The sequence below is a fragment of the Eublepharis macularius genome, chromosome 8, assembly GCF_028583425.1.
Source record: "Eublepharis macularius isolate TG4126 chromosome 8, MPM_Emac_v1.0, whole genome shotgun sequence".
Taxonomy (NCBI): Eukaryota; Metazoa; Chordata; class Lepidosauria; order Squamata; family Eublepharidae; genus Eublepharis; species Eublepharis macularius.
In genome coordinates, this window is record NC_072797.1 from 80126846 (window position 1) to 80152406 (window position 25561).

Genomic DNA, 25561 nt, shown 5'->3' on the forward strand with positions numbered 1-25561 from the left:
TGTATGCAGAAGTCCCCCCCCCTCCTTGCCAAGTTAACTTGGAAAATTTGGGTCTAATCCTGTTCTGGTGGAGATTGTTCACCCAGGATTTTATATCATTTTAACCAGATAAATGTGTTTTCCCTTCAAAGTAACTACATTTTCTGAAAAGGGTTCAGTTGTATTTGGGACTCAAATTAAATAATAAATGATCTACAACAGTGCTATAGCCACTAGGCTGAATTCACTCTGGAAGCGGGAGATTGTTAGGAGTTTGTGGACATTGTTGCTAATAACGATTATTCATACCAGCACAGAGCTGATTTGCAATCCTACCACTTAACCACTATTCTATAGCAGCCTGCAGGGAACTTCAGCAGGCAAGATGTACTGCACATGGTCCGTTTACTGCATAACTTTTAATACCTTATGATTAACTACTTAATAGCTAACTATTCAATTTCTCCTGTGTTACAAAAATTAGTGGATTCTCTCCTGAAAAGACTTGCAAGAAACGGTTTAGGGAGAGATCCAATTTAACCGTAAGTAACGAAAGGATGGGACAGAGCATCTTGTATTTGGTAGGAAATTATGCTAATGGCTGCAATGAAGGACTCCACCTGAGCAGATAGTTCCAGGTGGGTAACTGTGTTGGCATGCAGTAGAACAATATTCTGATGAAGGGAACTTTGGCTCTTGAAAGCTTGTTGGTTTTTAAGGTGCCAATGGACTTGAACCTACGCAGAGGCTCCCTTATTCTCTAATTGTGGAACCAAAGCCTGCATAATCAGAGCTTTCTTTGAAACTGAAGAGAAAGGAGGTAGCTTTGTAGCTTTGGACCGAGTTTAAAAGTCTCGAGTGTGTCTGTGTTTCACATACTTGCCAATATTTTGCATGAAGCTTTCTCTGTAAACATCTTCCTGATTGATCCTCTGAAATTAATACATGTACATGTCAAACTACTTCTCCCTTTTTAAATAGAAATGCCACTTTAAGTTGTTCCTGATAAGACCCAAATGTAGCATAATAGTCCACTTTTCTCTTTATTAAGCTAGACAGAAGATGCATTACTATTTCCAGCTGAATCTGCAAAAAAATAACCAAATGAATGTGTTTTGCATTGTTGAGCCATCATAGTTTAATATCTTTAAACAACAATAAAAAAGGGTTGCATCTCTAGTGATGCAGCTATCAACATGGTCTTAGATAATGTCATACAGTATCTGCTAAATTTTTAAACATGTTTGGCAGCTTAGCAAATATATGATTGCAGCATCCATGATTTCAGTTGCAACAGATGTCTTCTTCCCTGTGCAAAGAGTCTGTTGTTCCGCATATGATACTACCAAATTTGGGATGGAATCAGCCACCCTCATGTAGTTCATGGCTCCGGTGTGGGATTAGCACAATTAGACGATTGTCTCCTTTGAGTTCCTTTTGACCGAATGCAGGCCCAGCAAGGACTGCTGATTTGAAGGGATGCCGGCAGACTTTGGGATGAGAAGTATAACTCTTTGATTGGTCCGACGCCATTCATTATACAGTCTACAGTGATATCTAAATGATACCTGTAACAAGAGAAATGGAAGAGATGGTTGAGATTGGGGGAGAAAATGGGCTTGGAACAAAATAAGATGCCGATCCCTATGTTGCAGTAGAGATACACCAACTGCTTTTCCATGGTTTCATCTCACCGTATTGCTGTATCATGTAGAGTCCACATGGCTCACATGCATGTCTGTCCTCACAGTACTGTTGTTTGGCAATGATTGGATAGGAAGGACCCAGTGCACCTAGCCCAACTAACTAGTGGTGGGTCTTTAATCATTTCCACAGCACCGTGGGATGAAGCCATACAATAATAGTGCAGTAAAGGGCATTGAAGATGTGCAGTATACACCAGCTCAGAACAGGGGAGTAGTTTGATAGTAAAGCACTACAGAGAATAAATTCATAGCCCAGCACAGCCACAAACTCAGTGGGGGACTGTGATAAGAGAGCACAGTTTTGTGCTAGTTCCAGGTCCTCGTTTCTTAAATAATTACAATTCTCACAGGACTTTTCTGAAGATAAATGAGTAAAACATCATGACATGCTCTAGACACTGAAGAATACTCTGTGATAAGCTACTTAATTTGAACTTGAACATCTTTTGCCTTTAAGTAGAGTATATATTTGTATCCTCTCTGATATTAATGTCTACCAGTTATTTTTATTGGTTGTCTCCTAGATATTCCCATGCATTCCAATCCCTGCTCATTCTCCACTGACTCAGTGGGGCTGAAAGGGGATGATGTTGAGCCAAGATCACTTGTTCTTTCCCTTGATCCTGCTCTCTATAAAACAGAGATAGTGTGACTTGTTTCCCTCAGCTGTTGAGAGAATGAATGCAAAGGGAAGTGCTTCCCACAATAAAAGTAATATTAATACATTTTGAAAGCAATAATATGTAGGGTATTCGACAATACTTTGCTTGTTCTTTGCTACATGTAAATCTTGTGATATAAATCTTTAATATTTCTGCTTACATATGAGGAGCTGGCAACGAAAAGCTTAACAGCTAAGGATAGCATGAAGAGCAGGTTGTGACAGAGCTGTATGCATGCAGGAGTCTTGGGTTTTGGCTAGGGTGGCTCTGGCTTCAATCATTAGTTGGCTAAAACTGAACTATGACCCAAAAGGATTAACCCCTTTGATAATCAATGATGGCTTCAGATCTTTATGGGAAAAGGCCGCCAATGACAAATCGGCCATCCTGGGCTTGTCTCCACAAATGATTTTAAACATGGGGTAAAGATACAGGTGAAACAAAGGATACTCAACACCAAGCAACAAAGAGACGTAGAGTGGTCACCAACTTTCCTGGCTCCAGTACAAACTAAATATACTGTCACACCAGCTGAATATCGCAACTTGAGATCCCTGAACACTGGAAAGCTTTTGCTCTCACCAGATGGCAAGCTCTTCCCTCAAGAAGATTCCATGGAAAGAGAGATTATGCCCTTGTGTAAGAGAAGCAGTGGAAATGACAAAGCACATTTTACTCCACTACCCTCTCTACCAAAAACTCTGTCTAAAGTATATAGCCCTCTTACTCAAAAGCTTACCAGGCCACTCAAGCAAAGCTCAGGTGGAAATGCTGCTTACTGACGGGAAAGAGCAGCCAACAACAGCAACTGCAAAACTTCTGCAGCTCTTTGCAAAGCCCAACAGAGCACACAAGATATAAAAGGGACCAGTGGCTAACTTGCTTCAAGCCACCGTTGAGGAGGGATACAGATTACTGGACACAGTTTTAATTTTTTTATGGAAAATGTTGATATACCTGTTTTAATTAATTTATAGGTAATTTATTTTCTCTAATCCAACCTGTTGGTGATTGTTTTTAACAACTGATGGAAAGCGAATTGTTTGATTCTAAGTTATGTTGGTCAATGACCATAAATAACACTGATTGAGCATCTTGGGTTTCATCCTTGGCATTTTTACTTAAAATTAGCTGGTGCTGGAAAAGTCTTCCCTCTGCTTGAGATCCTGAAGAGTCACCACCACCCAGAAAAGACTGGGTCAATGGTCTGATTCAATGCCAGGTCTCTCTGTCTCTCTCTGTCACTGTAAGTGGTCCCCTCATGCAAATCCTCTTTTCCGCCCCACCTTGCCTACAAAAGAGATGTTTCTATAAACCTGGAGGAACTCTCAGGTTTGAAGAAAATTCTGAAAACCTAGGAAAGTGACATTGGGAGGAGAAACAAAAATGTTTTCTGCGTGTGTGCACAAAACCCACTTCCCTCCAGCTTTAGAGGCTGAAGCTGCAGCTACTGGGGAGCCTTTGCTGTCACTGAGGGGGTGAAGCTGGAGATGGGTGACTGGGGAATTCATTGCCACCACTGCAGATGAGGAAAGAAGAAGCTGGCACCAGCCAGGTGAGCCCATTAGTGAGACTGCATGCCACCCAGCTGCCCACCCCTCTCACTTCTTTTCCAAAATGCTGGGTGGGTCTAGAATGCTGGCAGGCCCCACCCTCTGCTTACAGTTGTGGTCAGGGGGGCAGGGAGCCTTGTGTGGCTCCATGCAATTCTCGCACTGAAATGGTTGCCTGGTCACCCCACCTCTTTGCTGGCTCACTGACTCTCCCACCCAACCACATACACTGTTTCAGTGTGAAATAAGCAGGGTGCCAGCCTCCCACCCTCGGCTGGCATTGATGGTCATGCGGGACACCAGGGAGCCTGGCCTGGCTCCCTCCAATCCCCCACATGATTCTTGTGGAGCCTCCCCCCTTGAGTGTGTGTGTATACATGTATGTATATACATGTATACATATATACATTACATGTTTGTGTGTGTATATGTGTGTGTGTATGTGTGTGTGTGTATATATATATATATATATAAGTGCTGTCAAGCTGTAGCCAATTTATGGTGACTCCTGCTGGAGTTTTCAAGGTGAATGCTCCTCTTGATACATTGCATGGCTTACAAATCTGGATAGAAAATCAAATGGTGCTTCTATGGAAAGCCAGATTCCACTTATGTTGCCCATACAAGCTCTGGCAAGGCTTTTCCACGAATTGTTGCACCAGGCTCCAACAGACTGTTTGTTTGCTCAAGACATTTTCACAGGATATCCTAGTTAAGCCCGACAGCTTGTTTACAATGGTTTTTGCCTTTGGGCAATTTCCACATTATGTAGCTACTGAATTTCAGCAACTGCCCAGGGTACACAGCACTGAATTTGTCCAGGAACCTATTGTGCCAGAAGTTGTGGATCTATTCACTAATATGTTCAAAATTTGAAGCCTACCACAATTTCTAAATTCTTTTTGAACTCTGAAATATCTAATTACATGTTAAACTTCTCCCTGTTAAAGAGAAAAACTAATTCTGTATAATGTTGCTGAAGGCAAGAGTGGGGATGGAGGCTGGTCCTGTCCTTCAATACATGTTTTAAAATAAAAAACATCGTTTTAAAGTCCAGGGTTCTTCCTGTCTAGCCCAGAGACAGTTTGTGTGCTGATCCCAGAAGCAATCATTACATTCAGGCAGAGGATCAGCAGGACACTGGCAATGGAAAGTTACTTTCTTGCAAATCTATGGGATCTCTGTCCTGAGAACAGTTGCCTCTATTAAACTTGGTGGAGCAATTCAATAGCATTTTACTCACCCAGCTAGCATTTAGATTTATGCAAATATCAGTTAGTTAATGATAATTGCTTCATCTGTAATTGGTTATTGGAGGAGCTTTGTTATTCAGGCTTATTTCTTCCATAGCATGGGCCACCGACATCACATCACAAAGCTCAGCATTGTTCTGGGGAAAACTCAGTTGCTTTGAATCTGAATGTGCATATCTCAATAAAATTGCGCAAACATAGGTGAGCAATGCTGGGTGGCTGAGTTCAGTCAACCATCCATGGCTCATGAGATCCTTCTCTCTTATGGTTCATTTCTGTCAGTAGCAAGCTATCTTAATGGATTGCAACTATTAGAAGGAGCCTGACCACATTTCTGAAATATCTTGAAATATTTATATATTTACCTCATTTATATCCTACCTCCCATCCCAATGAGGACACATAGGGACTTACATCCTTCTTCTCTCCTCCTCCATTTTATCTTCACAACAACCCTGTGGGGTAGGTTAGGCTGAATGTGTGTGACTGACCAAAGATCACACACCCAGTAAGTTTCTGTGATAGAATGAGGGTTTGAACCTGGGTCTCCCAATCCTGATCAGGTATTCTAACCACTATATTACAAGGGCAGTACACTAAAGTATCAGGCTTCATTTCTTCTTAGAATTTAGTTTTGAGCTTAAACTCTAGATGCCATATGCAATTATTGACATAGTGTGTGGTGTGTGTCAAGGATTTACACTTGGTGGATTTGATCTGAGCGGTACCTATTCCTTTCCTCCGTATACATCAAATAAATTACTTTACTAATTTATAATATAATTACTGGGTCCAGAACAGTCTAATACAATGTATTGTCGAAGGCTTTCACGGCCGGAGAACGATGGCTGTTGTGGGTTTTCTGGGCTGTATTGCCGTGGTCTTGGCATTGTAGTTCCTGACGTTTCGCCAGCAGCTGTGGCTGGCATCTTCAGAGGTGTAGCAGCAAAAGACAGAGATCTCTCAGTGTCACAGTGTGGAAAAGATGTAGGTCATTTGTATCTACTCAGGAGGGGTGGGGTTGAGCTGAGTCATCCTGTAAGAGTTTCCCAGGGTGTGGAATGCTAATGGCGGGAGGCTTCACTGTATCCTGAGGAGGTTCTTTTGCATATGGATTGGTACTTGATGTGCTAATCTTCTCTGCAGGGCTATTGTCGGGGATAGAATGTTTTGTTAGCCTGGTGTTTTTCAGAACTGGAAACCATGCTCTGTTCATTCTTAAGGTTTCTTCTTTCCTGTTGAAGTTTTGCTTATGCTTGTGAATTTCAATGGCTTCCCTGTGCAGTCTGACAAAGTAGTTGGAAGTGTTGTCCAGTATTTTGGTGTCCTGGAATAAGATACTGTGCCCTGTTTGAGTTAGGCTATGTTCAGCCACTGCTGATTTTTCAGGTTGTCCAAGTCTGCAGTGTCTTTCATGTTCTTTTATTCTTGTCTGGATGCTATGCTTTGTGGTCCCGATGTAAACTTGTCCACAGCTGCAGGGTATACGGTATACTCCTGCAGAGGTGAGGGGGTCTCTACTGTCTTTTGCTGATCGTAGCATCTGTTGTATTTTTCGGGTGGGTCTGAATACTGCTTGAAGGTTATGCTTTTTCATAAGCTTTCCGATCTGATCAGTAATTCCTTTGATATATGGCAAAAACACTTTTCCTGTAGGAGACTGTTTTTCCTTGGTTGTTTGATTCATCCTGGGTTTGATTGCTCTTCGGATTTCATTTCTGGAGTAGCCATTTGCCTGAAGTGCGTGGTTTAGATGATTAATTTCCTCATTGAGAAAGTGCGGCTCACATATCCGTCTTGCACAATCCACTAATATTTTCATTATACCTCTTTTCTGTCGGGGGTGGTGATTGGAGTTTTTGTGTAAGTACCGATCAGTGTGAGTTGGTTTCCTGTAGACCTTGTGACCTAACTGAAAGTTTGCTTTGCGGATGACCAAGGTATCCAGGAATGGGAGTTTTCCCTCGATTTCTTTCTCCATTGTGAATTGTATGTTCAGGTGGATGTTGTTGAGATGATTCAAAAACCCCATCAATTCTTCCTCCCCATGGCTCCAAATGATAAATGTATCATCCACAAACCGGAACCATACACTAGGTTTGTGAGGTGCTGATTCTAGAGCTGTTTTTTCAAAATGTTCCATGTAGAAGTTTGCTAAAACTGGGCTGAGTGGGCTCCCCATGGCCACCCCATCCATCTGTTCATAGAATTCGTTGTCCCATTGGAAGTAACTGGTTGTCAGACAATGGTGGAATAAGGCTGTTACATCCTCTGGGAAAATCTGATTAATAAGTGCAATAGTGTCTTTTACTGGAACCTTGGTAAACAGGGATACAACATCAAAACTGACAAGTATGTCTTGTGGATTGAGTTTCAGAGAACTGATTTTGTTGATGAAATCTGCTGAATCTTTGATGTAAGACGAGGTTTTCCCGATGTGGACCTGCAGGAGATCGGCCAGATGTCTAGCTAATTCATATGTCGGTGAACCAATGGCACTCACAATGGGTCGGAGTGGGACTGAATCCTTATGTATTTTGGGGAGTCCATATAGTCTAGGTGGCTGTGCTTCAGTCTTGCATAGTTTTCTGTGCGTGTCAGGATGTAGTGAGGAATTCTTGATCAGCGCATTTGTTAGCCTGGTGATTTTGCAAGTGGGATCTCGTTTTAGTTTTTTGTAGGTGGAGGGGTCCAGGAGTTCCTTAATCTTCTTTTTGTATTCCTCTGTTTTCATGATCACTGTAGCATTGCCTTTATCAGCTGGTAGAATGATGATGTCTGGATCTGCATTGAGGGTCTTGATGGCATTTCTCTCCTTGCGTGTTATATTGCTGGTGGGAAGCTTTGCCTTTCGTAGAATCCTGGCTCTCTCTCCTCTTATTTCCTCAGCTTCCTCTTCAGGTAGATGACGAATGGCAGCTTCTACATTTGCAATGATGTCTTCCACAGGAATTCTGGTGGGGGTGACTGCAAAGTTTCCTCCCTTCGCCAAGATGGAGGTTTCTTCTGGTGAGAGTTGATGGTCTGTCAGATTGATGACAATGCGTGCATTGTCGAGCATTGGGCTTGTCTGTCTTTTTTCCTGTAGTTTGTTAAACTTCTGCTTCTGTCTGGATGTGTGGTTGGTAAAAACTTGTTCCATCTTCCTGTCGGTGAGATTATCGACCTTGTCCCAATCCTGGCTTCTCATTTTATGGCTGGTGTTGATATGCAAGCAAAATAGCTCCTTGTCTGTGGCTGGCGAAACGTCAGGAACTACAATGCCAAGACCACGGCAACACAGCCCGGAAAACCCACAACAGCCATAGTCCAATACAATCTTCTGCATGACCAAATAAGCAAACTGGAGGAGGAGTAATAATTACTATGCCAGTATAGTGATCCACTGGGTACCATTGTAAATAGATTTTAGAGTGATGCCACAGCCTGGGGCAATATCGTTGCTGTACAGCACAGAAGTAGAGAGGAACTGGGAGGCAGGCTTTTAAAGTAAAATACATAGAATTCTAAATGTATTTTAGCCACTAAGAGATCCCTTTTAGGATTTCAACTGACTTATATGAAGAATTGCCTCTTGACAAATGGTACATGTCCCTACAATATATTAAGGAAAACCATTCTATGTTCTGTTGTTCATGTGTGCATCTTGAGAATAAATATCAGTGCTCAGCCACAGCTGGCCAGTAACACAGATTTATGCATGAAGGGTAGAGGAGCAAGCCTTTGGTTCATGTACGTCACCTACCATATGCAGACCCTTTAATATGAACCAGGACCTTTATTCTTAACACTTCTATCTTCCCATGAAACACACACATTATTTTTCATGGGTGGATCTGACAGACCCTAGCTCACATTAAAAACTTATGTGCAGGGGAGAAAGCAGAGAAATCCAAAGTTTACACCCATGTCCTGTCATGTATACCACTATTTAATTGGCAAAGTTTGCAACAGCCCTTGTTTCTGGTAAATACACTAACGGTCACAGTGTACAAGTCCTCTGTATGTAGTCTGTGTTCTCTATTATTTTGTGTGTGTATTATTCTTATGTATATTCCCTATTAAGTTGCTCCCTGCTGTTCCACAGTGACAGTCTGAAAGCTCTTCCTTTCCTGACCTTGAGAGCACATTGGCTTATTAATATTGCCCGCCTCCTGCTGGACTTAGTAACAGAATAGGAATACAACTCAGTCTTCAAACTACAATCAAAGCAAGCTTTAGGCTACCATGTAACTGATACTGCACCTGATCAATCAGGTGTTCATATCAGACACCACCCTTGTAAGTAAATATAAAACAATACTAAATATATATATAGCACTGCTTTGTTCTTGCTCCCATAGGAAACCCATTTTAAAAAATTTAAAAGTCATTTTAGAATGGAAATTATTCTTAGGAGGATTCACATAGGCAGATGGAAGTTAGTATTTGCAGTTTAATTACTATTTAGGTGAATATGCATTTTAAGAAGCAATAAACTATATTCATTGTATGAAGAGGGATTTATGGCAATTAAATATTGCTGTCCAGAAAAGAATCCCTCCTCCGTCACTCCAAATCTCTATCGGTACAGTGAAAAATATAATTAAGAAAAAAAATTAGAAAGGTTTTTGGGGCCCTGAGAACAAGTTAGCTGTACAGGATAAGTACTGTGATAAAACAGCATTTATAGGCAGTGAAATGTAGCAAAGGAACTATCAGTAAGAAATTAAACAAGAAATTAAACAAAAAACGTGCTAATATGCTCTGCCTGCTGTTAATCTAGATAAAATCATTGTTTTGCAATCCGTTTCAAAGGCTATTTTTTAGAGATCAGAGGGTCTGTTATAAAAGACCGACAAATAAAAATCCTATTAAAATAATACAGTTTTATAGAAACGGACAAATTGTGGAAGTGTTTAAAAGTTGCTTTTCTGATTCTGACCCCTGATCCAGCTGCAGCGGTGCTTTGCTGACCATGGCTAGTGGCTGTGGTCAGGGATGTGCATTCCAAGCTGGAAAATAGATGCGCTCATCCATTTAAACAGCCTGGTCTAAGAGTCATGAGAGAGATGTACATCTGTTACACAGAAGGGTCTGCCCTGCAGGATTAAAATGCGTGTATAGACCTTCAATGGCTGATTAACTGAGAGAGTAGGATTCAACATGAATTTTGAAAACTGAAACACATAAAGTGGTGCATCTGCCAGACTGCTCCTTTCTCAACTCTTTCCTTCAAACCTTTACCTCCTGAGCAATCAGCAGCTCCTTTAGGTGAGTTCCAATCCACACAGCAGTAGTGTGCAACTATTCTTAACTGTTATGAAATATTAAGATGGAGTCTTGATTGAGAGAAAGAAGCAAGATGTTTCAGTGCACTGGTTAAGGGAGGGGAGGTTAACTTCTTTTGGTTATTATTAGCTTGATTTCTAGCAAACTCTTCTAAGTAAAAATCAAAGTGATTGATACCAATGGTCAAGTTAATGTTCTTAGAAGTGACATGGAGTTGCAAAGCGTTTTCCTTGTTATTTCTATCTAAAATAATAAAAACTGTATTGTGTGCTGAAGAAAGGCAACCCAGATTATCTTGAAGGAAATTACTAACAGGATATCACGTCATTTGAGTTCTGAAAACATTGAGAGAATGAAAAGGCATAACTGAGTCAATCCAAGTATGTGCAGGCAGGCATGTTGTACATCTCTCATGGCACTTATACCATACTTACCACGTACATTAAGCTGTTAAGCAGCAGCATTGGCTATTGTCTGACTGTAGTAGGCTATACTGCCAGTTATAAATATAGTGACTCAAAAGACCCACAACAGTAAGGACTAGCAACTTAACATAAAGTCTACAAAGTACAGCACACACTTATGGTGTAAGTTACTAACTACTTTTATGAACAATATTAATCACAAAGGCCACTAGCCTGTTCCTTTTCAATACAAAATGAACACAAGGATTGCACAAACAGAAAGTCCACAGTCCCCTATGGGGAAGACGTTCCAAAATTGTCTCTTAATGAAGCGAGTCACTCCTTTTTACTTAATCACGGTGGTCAAATGATGAACACATTCCAATGACCAGCCCCCAGTCGGGAGATTCCACAAAGAGGATGCCAACCCTGCAGGGAGGACGGAAAGCCATGGTGCGCACAGATGTACATTTTGTGTTCATTTTGTATTGCAAAGGAACAGGCTAGTGGCCTTTGTGATTAATATTGTTCATAAAAGTGGTTAGTAACTTACACCATAAGTGTGTGCTGTACTTCGTAAACTTTATGTTAAGTTGCTAGTCCTTACTGTTGTGGGTCTTTTGATTCATTATCTTTGTTACCACACAGTGTTCCCCTCTGTATTTTTTCCAGTTATAAATATAGGGCAGGTATGCTATGATCGGCTTTCATGATTTGGTGAAAGGTGTTTTTTAAAGGATAGTGTACTAGACCAAACTTAAGGCTATCAAGATTTTCACAGTGCCATTAAAAACTAGTACCAAGTGCCATAAATACTAGGGAAAGAGTCCACATTGCCTGTAAAACAGTAATGTGATTTCAGCTGTATCGATCTCTACTGAGTACTATGGACGTTAGGCAAAGAAAGGGCTGTCTATAATTAAATGTATGAGCTTGTGTACAGCTACTACACTGGTGTTTTTTTTAAATTTGGAACTCTGATGAGATCAACTTGATTTTAAAGTAAATGCCAACAATATTGATTGGCTGCATTTTTTAAAAAACAGCTACAGCTACAAAAGAGGAAACTGTGGAAATGCAGAGCAGGTAAAACAGGCAGTGTCGTCAGCTGCAACTGTTTCTAAAGTGGGGACAGTGAAAGAGCAACATTAATCACTATTGGCATCTAAACTGATTAAATATTATTTTTGTATCAAAACAAAACATTTCTACCACTTTCTTTACTTACTGGAACAGATTGCATGTAACACATTTCATCAGAAGGGTAGAGGCCATCATAAGAGGTTTTTCTAAAGCCTGATGTGTAATTGAAAATTTAAATAACAAGCCATATTTAGTGAATGAGGAACACTCCTATAACCTTTTCCATACTTTGAACACTTCCTCTTGACTTCATGCAAGGAGGACATTAATATCATTAGCAAGCTAAGGAAGATGTGGCACATTGGATGGATTTAATCCAAGTGATCGCTTAATTTTCTGATGCAACTATAATAATGCAAAGGCAAAGTAGTGGCTATAAACAGCTCCAAGTTATGCCATCTTCCAAAGGGCTAGATAGTTGAGTGGATTTGGCTACAACAATCCTGTGACACCTTAAAGACAGAAGGGTATAAGTTTATTGAGCAGAAGCTGCCGTGAACTAGTGTTCATTTTATTGGTTGCATGAAGTATTCAGTTAGCAGATATATATGTATTAACATGAAAGAAAAAACACTCTTTTACAAGAAAAAACTTGAAAGAAACAAACTTGTAAAGAGTGGCCATAAATGTAAGAGGCAGTCTCAGAAATGTCAGAAGCATTTTATGGCCTTTTGGCTTCATTGTTGATATTCTACCACCACCCTTGCCCCACCTGCATGTATATATATTAATTAGAAGTATATTTTCCTTGTGGATTGAGGAGAACACTTAATGTATCTGACAAAATTTCTGCCCTAATAAAGTTGTTAGTCTTTAAAGGTGCCACGAGATTTTGCTGGCATGACAGAAACAACCACCTCACCATCTGAGTGAAGGATGCACCACAAAGCTCAATATTCATTTAGTCTGTTAACTGTAGCTGCCGGATACAGCCATTAGCCAGATACGGTACTCTCCTGCTTCCATTATTATAGCATTCTGCTAGGTAGATGAGAGGAGTGGATCGGGAAGATCAGGCACCTTCCTGGATTTTCCAGTTTGTATGGCCATTTATTCTGGGGATTAGGGTGGCATTTTCACATATTGTATGTCATCTGATTTTATATTTTGCATGTAGGTAATTCAAATGTGATTTCTATATTAGAATGTACATGCAATGTTGTCTTAAATCAGCATTCACGTATATGATATGAGGGAAGCTCAAAGGCATGGTGTTGCTGCAGCTCTGCACAGTAAGAGCTTCTTTCAGGCCCTTGGACCAAACTAATGTACTTTTCAAACTGGAATATTCAGTGCAATTCCACCATTTTGTACTGAGCATACAGGGCTGCTGATTGTAATAGAGAGTGACTAATCTGAGAGTTTTACTTCAAAACATCTGGATCAGGCAGCCAACCATTCCCTTAGATTTGAGAAGGAAGTTCAGCACCTGATTACAACTCTCAACTATTCCAAAATGTGCTAGAATGTAAATTAAAAAAAAAACCTGTTCAGCACTTCTTAGTCTAAATCTACCCCCCACCCCCAACTACAATGTTAAATTAACAATTTTATGATTTCTGAATGATACACAGTTTTGGAAAAAGTTGTTCTGTCATTCTCATATCAAGGGTATTAGAACTGCTTATATAGATCTTTCCTGTTGTTTTTGGTCAAAATATTCAAGTTGCTCCCAGATAACATCAACAGAAAACACTTTTAGGGATGATGAAGACATGCCTCCAGTGGTCTCACAGAATTTCCATTAAAATATGAACGGAGATTAGGCTTGCCATGTTCCTGCTGGCAGGGAGATCCCCTGCCGCCAGCAGATGCTTCCCACTACTAGAGATGGGCATGAACAGAAAAAAAACCCGAACATGATGTTCATTGTTCATTGCCATCTACGAACAGGGACTCACGAACAACCACGAATTTGGCCCTGTTCATGAACATATTCGTGGTTGGCTGTTTGTGGGGGCCACACACAAAGAAAATTCAAGCTCCAATGCACTCTCTCTTTCAACTGTCTCTCCCTCTCCAAATCCAGAGCTGGGAGCCCCCCTCCCCCCTGGTTTTTGTTCCCTTGTAACAAATTTGGAGCTCCACACTTGAAAGGAAGACCTGCCTATCAAGCTAAATTGGGCTTAGATTGGGGTTTCCAGCAGGAGTTCAGACAGAGTTCAGACAATCCCTGCCTGAATTGCCAAGGGAATTGATTGCAGGTGCGAGACTGTGTGGCTTGACGAATTGCAACAAACGAGGCTTGAAACGACCACCTGTTCATTTAGAATGGGGCCTCATGAACAGCTTGTTCGCAAACAGCAGATTGGGCTGTTTGTGGCTTTTTTTGTTCATACTGCTGCCCGTGCCCATCTCTACCCACTACTGCTTCTCTGGATGGTGGGAGAAAAATGATGGGAAAATTGGAGGGGGGAGGGTGACAGATAGCATCCCAATACTCTGACCTCAGTCCTTGTGTGCCCGGAAGTGATGTCAGTGCGTTGCCAGAGATCATATAGCATTTGGACAAAATTCGAAGATTAAACCTAGAACATCCCCAGCAATGTGCTCGTGTCACTTCTGGGCACACGGGGAGTAAGTTTTGCCAGTGTTGTCATTACATTGCTGTCACCTGTCAGTTGCCAGCCTTGAGCTGGCAACCCTAATGGAGACTTGATCTAATACTTTCCAGTTAAAGAAAATGAAAACTATGGGGCTGGATCCCACCACTTCACCCTTCACTCTCCAGGAGTTCAAATACAATGAAAACCCAGCCTTGAAAGTGGTGTCTGGCCAAGCCTCCCAAGTAACTGCAAGTAAGTGAGGATGTGGCCAGTGTCTTGGTTTGCTCCCAGCCACTGTGGTACAGGAGGGGATGGCTGTTACCTCTTGGACACATGCTGCCCTGGTCCAAGCCAAATCCCTGCACCATGACCTCAGGGAGTTGCCAGCTGCCAGCAGCACAAGAGCAGCACTGCTTGGGGTGACAGTATTTATAACTAGCCCTAATAGTGTGGGGTCTTCAGTGTCTTCTTTAGCTTCACAGGTTGCAATACTTTGCCTGGTCTCCTCATGCCTATTTTCTCATCAGTTAAGTCCAACTCTCTTCCGCCTTCACTAGTACAGCCAGTAAAAAACTCCTAATTTTAGATTTCTACAAACTTAGAATCTAAGATCACAATTACAAGTTTGGCTTTCATACATTTGAATGCAAAGTACTCGATGAACTTGCTTTTTCACACGTCAGCTTGAATCCCCTTTGGTTAGACACAGCAGCAGGATGATCTTGGAATGCTACAGCCCAACAGTAGGAACCGCCACCCACTCATCTCATAAATGAAACGAATACTTACTAATGTCCAAAAGAGGTAAATTGTGAAGAGTGCGACAGTGAGTGCAATGAGGCCAACAGCTTCTAGCCTACTACTAAAGTGCAGGTGGTCCACTGCTCCCCGCAGACACAGCCAGCCAGAGATGGTAGCCAGTGGAGTTATAAACAAGAAGCACACCATATCCCCAAACAGTGTCCGTTTCTCATGCTGTGGGCCCGGGTTTCTTAGCCACTGTAGAAAGAATTGACACACAATAAGTTGCAGCAAAAGATTGGAGCTCTTCAGCTGGGTACTTTACATAAAAGAGCAGAACTTCATTCTCCAGCCTGTTGGCTGACAAAATTATATTTGTTTAATGTTCCAGAAGCCTGAATATATAAGAAAAATGGTTCCAGTAAAATAGATGCTTAAGAAAAAAAGAGGCCAAGGGGGAAAAAGATAGATGCTTCATCAGCTGAAACAGTACAAGCGAGGATTTTCCTGTGCTCTTCTATTTTTGTATGTTAACAGTAAGTTTCTCTTGAACTACTTCATAACTGAAGTACAGTAACTCTCAAGACCAATTCTTCTAATGCTGGTAAATAAAATTATAAGTACATAAATGCAAAGAATTTCCACCTAACGTCCCGATTGTTTCCAGCCTGTCCTGGTAAATTCTGATATATTTATTTACCATCTATTTAAGGTAAAAGTGCACCTATGTAATCCCAATTGTGATCACTGATAAGATGGAAGAGTAGAAGAGATTTAACCCTTCAAATCACCATTTGGTTTTGCTACTCACAACCAGGCTTCCCTTACTCTTTGTGCTTTAAAGGAAAAAAGATGAGTCCTTTAAAAGCCCTTTCATCTCATTAATCACTAACAAAAGGATGAAGAGCAGAGTTCGGATTTAACAAGACTGAGCATGTGTTGAAGAGACAAATCTCTTTCCTGTACAGCTGCATTCAAATTGCATTTGCACACCTTTTACAGTCTAATTGAGCTGAGATCTTCATTTCAACTGTTTTGGTTTGATAAATAACAGGAATTCAGGTTAAAATTATATCATGTATTGAGGCAGATGAAGTTTCTTATGAAAACCAATGACTATCAAAATATTTGTCTTAAATATTGTTGTGGAACTTTACAACTGTAGGTATATGGGTGGGCTAAAGAGAGAGTCTTTATAGTCGGAGAGAGAACAAAAATAGGAATTAGCAGTAGTCTATAAATGTAATGTTGTACACAGTACATTTATATGTTATGTTCTATAGTATGTCTTATGCTTATGCTTGTACAACCACCTTCACAATCTGGAGTTAGTTTGCCTTTTCAATCTAGCATGAGTGTAAAATAGTCTTTCAGTGAGCAGAAGACATCTGCATGCAGAGTGGACCTTTAGAGGATAGTCTCATATCATATGACAGATGCTGAAGTTTATAACACCAGGCCTAAACCCATCTTAAGAACAGTTGTTTTCTTCCCCTGGAAGCCTACCAACTAGTACAACCACAGATTATTTCAACTGTTCAAAACCCCTATGTTCTTAACACATCTCTATACATAAAGACAAGTGTCCTGACTGATTCATCAATGCCCAGTCCAATCCCTTGGACTTAGAAACATGAAATTTGGGGAGAACATTCCTTTCATGATGTAAACACCCACTAAGAAGAGATTTTAAGAAATCCCCTCCCAAAGGGGGTAAACGGGTAAAATGTGTTTTCCCAAAGGGATACAGCTTCCTGGTGTGGCTGGCTGCCTGCTGCCTGCTTATACTCCTGCCCACTGCCAGCTCAGCCACTCTTCCCTGATTGGGCTAGCCTTTCAAGGCTATTTGCATATGTGGCCTGATTGGTCCTCCCCCCCCCACATTATAAACAGTATGCAGTTGCTGTTGGAAGTCATTGAATACATCCTGAGGTAAAATGCACCTCCCAGTCTTCCCCTAAAAGTTCACTAGGGTTGCCAATCTCCCTGTGGGGCCTGGCTTTCTTGTGTGGTTGGTAGGCTCCTGCCTGCTTGAACCCCCCTCTCTCAGATTGGTCAGCTGTGGAACTCTGTGTTCTGAGGTAATAATCAGGTAAAAGAAACTGCAGACTGTCGATGAAAGACGGTACAAGACTCCTGAATAGGGATTTTATATAAAAGTCAGTATGGCATCTGAGTTTTTAAATGTTCATGAGGAGATGACACATGATCTTTCTAGGGGCCATTTCAACGCGAACCTCTCACATGAACTTGCCAAAGTGCCCACCACACCACCCTTCCCTCAGTCCAACTCCACCTCACACCTCTCACAGCCATCACTTCTCACTGCCCCCAAGAAGCCTCCTGGCAGACATTGTGCAAGAGTCACCGACACCAAAACTTAGAGGTGTGGCAAAGAAATATGCAACCAACTAAAAAAACCCCTACAAACCAAAAGATGTTACATATCCATAAGTATTATAACTGGATTTAAAGTAGTTAAATGCCATAGCAAAGCACGGGGATCAAGCTAGTCTATAATAAAAACCTTTTCACCTAGAAGCAGACCTCCTATGGCAGAGAGAGGAGTTCTTGCATTTTGGGTTGCTGACCTGCTGTTTTAATATTGTCTCTTGAACTGAAAAGGATTTTGATCACATTCTGTGTGGTAGGAGAAATTTACACATACACCCATCGAAGTGGCCAAAGCCACTGGCCTTCTTACTACCTTGCAGTCTTTCCTAAGACATACTGAGGTCTAGAGTTGGGATTGCAGAGGTAGGTGGCACTGCCATACAGCAAGGGGCTGGGCAAAGTGGCCTTCTGTCCTTATTTCCCAATTATTCTACTTTTTACTCAGCACGCTAGCATGGCATCTCAGTTCATGAAAGGGGTCAAGGCTGCAATTTTCAGAGCTATCCTAAAAAGAATTTCACTAGGATTAGAATGATGCAAATGCTTGAGATGGCACTGTTAGTTTTCTAGCCCGAGATGCTTGTTCTGTATTAGTAAAATATTAAAAACAATACTAATAAATCTTAACAGTTTTATCTGAAGTCAAACACAGGAGGAAAAATGGCACCACAGTTTGGAAAAGATCAGAAGACGGAAAAGTTTCTGTTTTGAGCAGGGATCATTTTGTTGAAAAAGAGCTGGAGGAACTCATTAGCATAACTTGTTAGCATAACCCATTAGCATATGCCACTTCCCTTGACATCACCAGAAGTGTGTCATTAGCATAACTGATTTGCATATGCATATGCCACACCCCCTGACATCACCTATCCTGGCTGTTTTGGATCCAATCCTGACCATTCAGGGCCAAAATTGGGTGCAAAATGGCAAAAAGGGCCTGAAAAGGGCCAAAAAAGGGCTCAAGATAGTCAGGATCGGGCCACTGCTGAGCGGGGAGAGTGATCCACCACCCATCAGAGGCCCAATCCAGGCTGTTTCGGCCCCAATCCAAGCCAAAACGGGCCCAAAATGGCCGAGACTAAGGTGGGCAGGGCCACCTGACATGTGACCTCTTTGGGGAACTGCCGGAACTACGTTCCTGTGCGTTCCTCCTCAAAATGAGCTCTGGTTTTGAGAAGTATGTTAAGCAGGATATTAGTATCAATAATTGTGGAAGTCTGAGGTATGAAATATGGATAACACAGCAATAGTTATTTTTTGTCCTAATTCATCCTAATATGCTTTAGAACATACTACAAATTCAGGAGTTTCAGCTGCCATACCTGTAGTTTTGAAACTGCTTCAAAATGTAATCGTAAGAACCCTTTCCTAGGAGTAAATTTCACCAGATAGACTTGTGTAGGAGTCTAAATAGACCTGCATAGGATGGCACTGCCTCTTTTTTATCCAATAGTTAAATAGTTTCATTTTGGGTTTCAAAAAAATTGAGTATCAATTAAAAGAATAAGATTTCAATGTGAAATCCTCTCACAATCCTTGTGAAACCACTCAGAGAGATGTATCAATAGCAGACACCAAGTTATTTCAAGCTATTGTGTTCATTAAAGCATCTTTTAAAAGTTGGGCAAATATGCCAGGTGCTTAATCAGTAGAATTTCCCATATGGCAGAGCCCCATATTTTTGTCATTACACAGTGCAAAATTTAACTCTGTGTGATGGAGCATCCTAGAGACTTATTCTTTGTGATACTGTAACTAGGTATTATTTAGCACTTCCAGTTCATTCCTAAACCTCAGACAAGAATGTACTACCAACACTAGGACAGTATTAGTGTAGCTAGTTGGCTTCTTGTGTAGCTTGTTGACATAAATAGACTGAACTCCCAGGAGCTAAGAGCATAGCACTTGCACTGGACCATAGTCACACTACTCATTCCCATCAATCCTAGAGCAACATGCTCTTAGGCCAGCTCTACATGGAAACTGCCAACCAATGTATACTGTGGTGGTTGTGGGTTTTCCGGGCTGTATTGCCGTGGTCTTGGCATTGTAGAACTACAATGCCAAGACCACGGCAATACAGCCCGGGAAACCCACAACAACCATCGTTCTCCGGCCGTGAAAGCCTTCGACAATACAATGTATACTGTCATTGTGGGTTCTTTTTCTTTTGGGATAACATATCATCAGTGGCTGCTGCAAACAGAGTTGTCCCCTCAAAGGGAATCTATTCAACCCTGGTTCAGGTCTCAGGTGGTAAGGCTGTCGATCTTAACCAGGAATGGTGCCTAAGCAGTATGGCACTTGCCATATCCTTTGCAGCAGTTTCGACAGCGTGTCTACCCACATTTATTTGTTGTTTGGAAACCCATATGGCTTCTGTCTGAAGGAGATTGAACAGTGCTTGCTTGTCCTCAGGCAGACCAGTGACATACTCAATTTCTCCCATAAACAGGGCCAGTGCATCCATTGAGGTGGTGCCGGCAGCTGCCTCGAGCACTGACCAGGGGCAGGGTGCGCACCGCAGGGCTGGCAGCAGCAGTGCTGGTGACTGAATGGCAGGGATGGGAAGCAACTCACGTGTGCTGTCCCAGCCGCCTGCCGTTCCTGGCCCACGGGTGCCCAGCCAGGAGTGTGCTGGCAGCAGCAGCGCGGGGCAAGTGAGCAGGCAGCCTCCCAGCCCTCCCATTCAGTTGCCCTGTGCTGCCGCTGCTGTCACCGCTAACACACAACTGCAGGCCAGCCAAGCGCAGCAGGCAGCCAGGGCGGTGTGAAGCAACTGAGCGGGAGGTCTGGGAGGCCACCCAGCTGCCTGCCTCGCCAATGGGACAGCTGGCTCCCTGTGTGATGACATCACACGCAGTGATGTCATCACGCAGTCCGGGTGCGCGTGTGCACATATGGGGGCAGAAACACCCCCGAAGCTGCCCCCAGGTGCAGGTATCTGGCCTCAGTTGCCAGAAAACCTGGCACCGGCCCTGCCCATAAATATAATTGGTAGCCACCCATAATAACTTGATAGTTACCAATGTGCAAATTCAGTGCAGAACTGGAATATAGCCTTCTCCCATAGGCATTGATTCTTTTGCCTTCCTTATCCACCAGAACTGAGTGAGATCCTTGCTTGTGTTTCTGAAACTCCTCAGTGACTAAGGATGAAGGCATAGGATGCTTAAAGAGAGACGGCCATGTGTCCTACTTAACTTTATACATGGCCTCAACTCTCTTAGAAGTGGCTGGCAACTTCGCAGGCTTTCCCCACATCTTCAAAATCAACTTATCCTGGCCTTCCACAATGGGAAAATCTACTACTGTATAGTCTGCCCAACAGCTTGCCAGATGTTTTGGGAGTTGAAGAAGAGACATCCAAGTCCAATTCCTGCGCCATCCTAGCCATTTGCTCAGCATAAAGGCGTAAATATTCATAAGACAACCCCGAAGATGAGCCACATTCTCATCTGGAGAAGGTTCCAACACTTCAGATCCGTAGTCGGATGGTTCCGGTTGGTAGTCAGTATCCTCATCCTCTGAGTCATCGGAATACTGCAGCTGAACAGGAGATAGAGCTAGTAGCCAAGCCTTTCCTGAGGAAGTAGATGGCTTCCGATCTGAAGCATCAAACCCATGAGGGACGCCAGTCCACCGGCAGTGATAAGGAGGTGGAATACAGCAAGACAGCTGATGATGATGTCTGATCGTTCCTCTCGGATCGGAAGACTGACCACATTCAGATCTGAGCCTCCTTGGTTCCGCAGATTGTCCCCATTTGGACCTGCACTCACTTCTCGGACTCGGAGTCGGAGATGCCGCCCTCGAAGTCGAACTGCAAGTCAAATGCGATGACTCACCCACTGGAGCAGATTCAGCAAAGGATGCTGACTCAAATCCATGCTCTGCAGTCCAGAGTCTGGAGTCGGTCCCAAGAGAAGTCGGATCCAACCCCCTAGAATAACCCTTGGACAATGAGTGCTCTGAGGAAAAGGTGCGGGGATGGAGTCCTGGGAGGAACCAAAACTACATCGTCTTCTGAACAACGGTCTTTTGATCGACTCCAATGTCCACAGCTATGATCGTGACTCCATCTAGATTTAGAGGAATGCTTAGTCTTCTTCAATTTTTTCACAGGTGGTTCCAATGAAGATCTCGGCTCCGGAGAAGACCATGTGGCTGGTTCCAACTAAAATCTCGGTTCCTGAGAAGAACATGAAGCTGATGCCATCGGATCCAATCTCAGAGTCGATTTCACAGAAGTCATGGAATCCCGCCTTAGAGGGTCGATCCAGCGTGGCTAAGGGCTTGTCAGCTTTTGGAACAGAAACAGCCAAGTGCCCCTCAGAGCCCAATTTATGACCCTCCGCTGGGTCCTTCTTCTTGGGGAACACTTGCTCCCACAATGTGGCTTTCAGACGCTGGGCCCTCTCATTCCTGGCCTTTGGGGTAAATTGTTGACAAAATTTACAAGAGCCAACCCTCCCCCAAGCACAAGAGTCCGATGTTGGTGCAATCTGGTCATTTTTGGTCCGTTCTAGTCATTTTTGTACCACACTGGTTACATTGTTTGAAGAGCGATTTCTCTGACATCTTCGAAGAACTCACTGCTACCTCACTCAACTGGCTCACTTTGAGGATGCGGGTTAAATAGCTGAAAAATGCCAGTTAAAATCGGAAAACGGAAGTCCAAGAAACCTGTCCAGAAGTCAAAAATTCAAGCTGAAGAAGATCAAGGAAAAAAACCGAATGAATGAGCTCTGAAGTAAAGTTCCTCTCTTCGCGGCGGCTAAGAGAGAACTGAGGGAGGGGGGGTCACTCCTCCTAGGTCAGGTGTCCTGTTTTAGGTGGGAAAAACGGTTAGGCTACGTGACTGAAGAGAAGCAATCCCTAATGGAGCTCTAACGAAGCTAATAAGTTTCTCTGTCGGCAGGCCTGCACGTGTGCAGTCCCAATGTGGGGATGCATAGAAGAACGAAGATGAACTAAAGGTATGCAATGTACACCAGTAATCATACATCTTTGACAAATAATTTAAGAGGTGATGCAAAATAAAGCCTTTAGCTTTAAAAAAAGCCATTCTATGTTCTCATAATTTCAATGATATTTTATGTATATAACGGATTGAATCCAAATTCATACTTCTGCAATTGGATAGTGTAAAGTTACCAGTAAGTAATTTGCAATGAAAAGGGGAGGGGCAGGGAAAGCTCCCATAAGAAGTGGAGAGACTATTTTCATCCTGAGAGGAAAAGTATAAGACTTGACATCCTGAGGCTTCTGTGCCAACTAACCGAATTTAAAAAAAATTATTTGATGAAGTACACATTTTTGCACCAAAAAACACAGGAAGTGCCAGACGAACCACTCATTGCATCTCTCTCTCAAATCAGAGCTACAGATTGTGCAAAACTGTCAGTCTGGCCACAGCCTAATTGCTTCATCACAAGAAAGACTGTTTTCATACATAATGCAACAAACATCCCTTGTGCCTCTCATCCACCAGTACTACCATGGCCGATTCCACACTACCTAGTTTTAGCGCTAGTTTTTCGCTGCCGCCGTGCTACACATTCCTCTGTTCATACGTTTTTTACAAAAAATCGTAATGGTACCGCTACGGCGTCGCAGCAGACCACTGAGATTTCATCGCGCTATTAGCTCATTAAATCGTCCATCCCCTAAAGCATCACCCAATCAATCTGCACCCCTCATCTCCGCGGCCCCGCCCCCGCACTTAAAGGGAAAAAAGGCAGGGCAATTCATCAGTATGCCGACACCGCTACTCAGTCAACCACCATGTACCTACCCGGAATAAGAACGGACCGCATCGTAACATTTTTCTGTGCCAGCTGTCATGTCAGCTTTCGGCTCGACTGCTCCGTCATGTTGCAAGAGTGGATCTCCAGATGAAAGCTGGGGAGAATGCTGCATAGGACGGACCAGGATGTTGATTGCCCATCGCGGAACCCGTGTCATGTAGTGGGGCAACAGGGGTCCGCAGTGGGTGACGCCTCCCTGATCACAGGTGATCACCCACCTTAATCAAATGGTTTCACGAGGAGCCATGATGAGCAATCCAAAAATCCACCTACTACCAACAGAGATAAAAACTCCACGGACCCAGCATTAAAAAACATTTCAAAATTGCCCGCCCGAACAGGGGGCCAATCACTGCAGACTATCGATGGTGGTAGGAAAAAGAGCCAATCAGCGCCAATTAACGGGGTGTGGTTTCGACAGGACAGGATAGTATCTTGTCGGTATACCGACCGCTTGATTTAAAAAAAAAAAGGCACAAGACTTTTCACAGCAAAACCACGCCCCCCGCACGTTCATTGCGGATTTTATTGAGGGGATGTGATCGTGGCGTCGCACAAGAAAGACGGAAGTCGGAAGGTGATGTGAACACGCGGGTGATTATTGCGCCCTCGCACATGACGCAATAATATCGGAAAAAACGCGGGAGGTAAGGTGGTGTGGAATCGGCCCATGTGTGAGCAGCACTGCTATTGTTGTACAGAATGCAAAAGCTAAATTCTTTTAACTACAGTAGATTTTAAATTCACCTCAGATCAGCTTCAGAAAACTTGAGGCAAGCTTCCCAAATGAAAATGTTGAGCATTCAACCAACTATACTTCTGAGTTCAACTCTGTCTCCCTTTGCATGGGACAGGTAGGTTGGCTGCTATATGGGAAGAAATGAGGAAAAGGTGAAAGGCTATGGGAGCTTTTAAGGAAGGGAAAGAGGAAATAGTAGGGGAGGGGGAAATGAGATGCTCCCTGCAAGCCCTTGAGGGTTTTCCACTTGTACCCCTCTGAATCCATGGCCTTCAGTGGATTTAGAAGAGTGTAATTCTGTTTAGGATTGTACTGTTAATTACTCTATGCATGATCAGGACGGAGCAGTAAGTGTTCTGATCTGTGATGGCTCATGTATAAAATCACATTCATCTCTTGATGTTACAATTATGCACTGATGGATTAACACATGCAGTGCCAGTTATTTTTAAGGATTGATTAGATGACATTTCTCAGCTATGAATAACAAGGCTTTGTAAGTGCAAACTCCTTTCAGACATCGTAGTAAAAAAGTGACAAAATGTTCAGCTGTCCGTGCAAAAGGCATATTTTCTGTCGCCTCAAGGTTAGTTAAACAATTTGGCAAGACAATGGGAGAAAAGACTTTTTTAAAACAAAAAAGCAAAGGAGATAATATTACATTTCAGCAGAGTTTGTATACAGATCTTTAGCACTTTATGCAAGGCTGAAGGGTTCTATTCCGTGGAGTTCTCTCTTTTTCTTAGAAAATACTGCTGAGGGTAGCAGCTGGATGAGGGTGCTCTTTCAAATCCCCCATTATAGCCTGGTTGCTTCTAGACATGATTGATTGCATCCTACGCCTTGTTCAATTTCCATGAATCCTTGTAATGAGAAACTGTAAGATGACCAAGGGGAACTGAAAGTGCACTGTGCAAAGGGAAAGAAACACTTCTCTCAAAGGGTGACTCCTGTCAAGGAGTTGGAGAGGAAAGAGCTGGCTTAAAAGGTGACCTAAAAGCATTAGATGATGAGCATCTGGATGTATCATTCATTTCTCTGGGAACTGCAGGGGCAGGTAAAAGTGAAATTTGCTAGGGACTTCTTTCAGTAGATTCCTGATGGAAATTAATTTGGTGTTTTGACCCCTCGTTTCCAGTTTCCCCTTAGTCATATGGGCCTCCTCAAGTTGCCTTTGTCAGCTCACTTTTTTATCTGTGAGCACTGCAACAGGAAAAAGTGCAATTTATTTATTTTATTTATTTATATTTCAATTTATATACCGCCCATCCCCAGGGGCTCTGGGCGGTGAACAGTGTAAAATCAATAAAAACAAGAAAACAACAATACTAAAATCAATATACAAAACAATAATGAAATA

General features: G+C 42.5%; 1 protein-coding gene across 1 annotated transcript in view; it reads right to left on the bottom strand.

The window, feature by feature from the left end:
- Nucleotides 1-1102: 1102 nt before the first annotated feature.
- MARCHF3 (membrane associated ring-CH-type finger 3) overlaps nt 1103-25561 on the bottom strand; it is a 146968-nt gene continuing 122509 nt past the window's right edge. Inside the window, exons 5-6 of the mRNA XM_054986545.1 lie at nt 15307-15516; nt 1103-1547 (exon numbers count right to left, since the gene is read on the bottom strand). Of these exons, the coding sequence (XP_054842520.1) occupies nt 1389-1547; nt 15307-15516 (369 nt within the window). The 3' untranslated portion in view covers nt 1103-1388. The remainder of the gene's footprint in view (nt 1548-15306; nt 15517-25561) is intronic.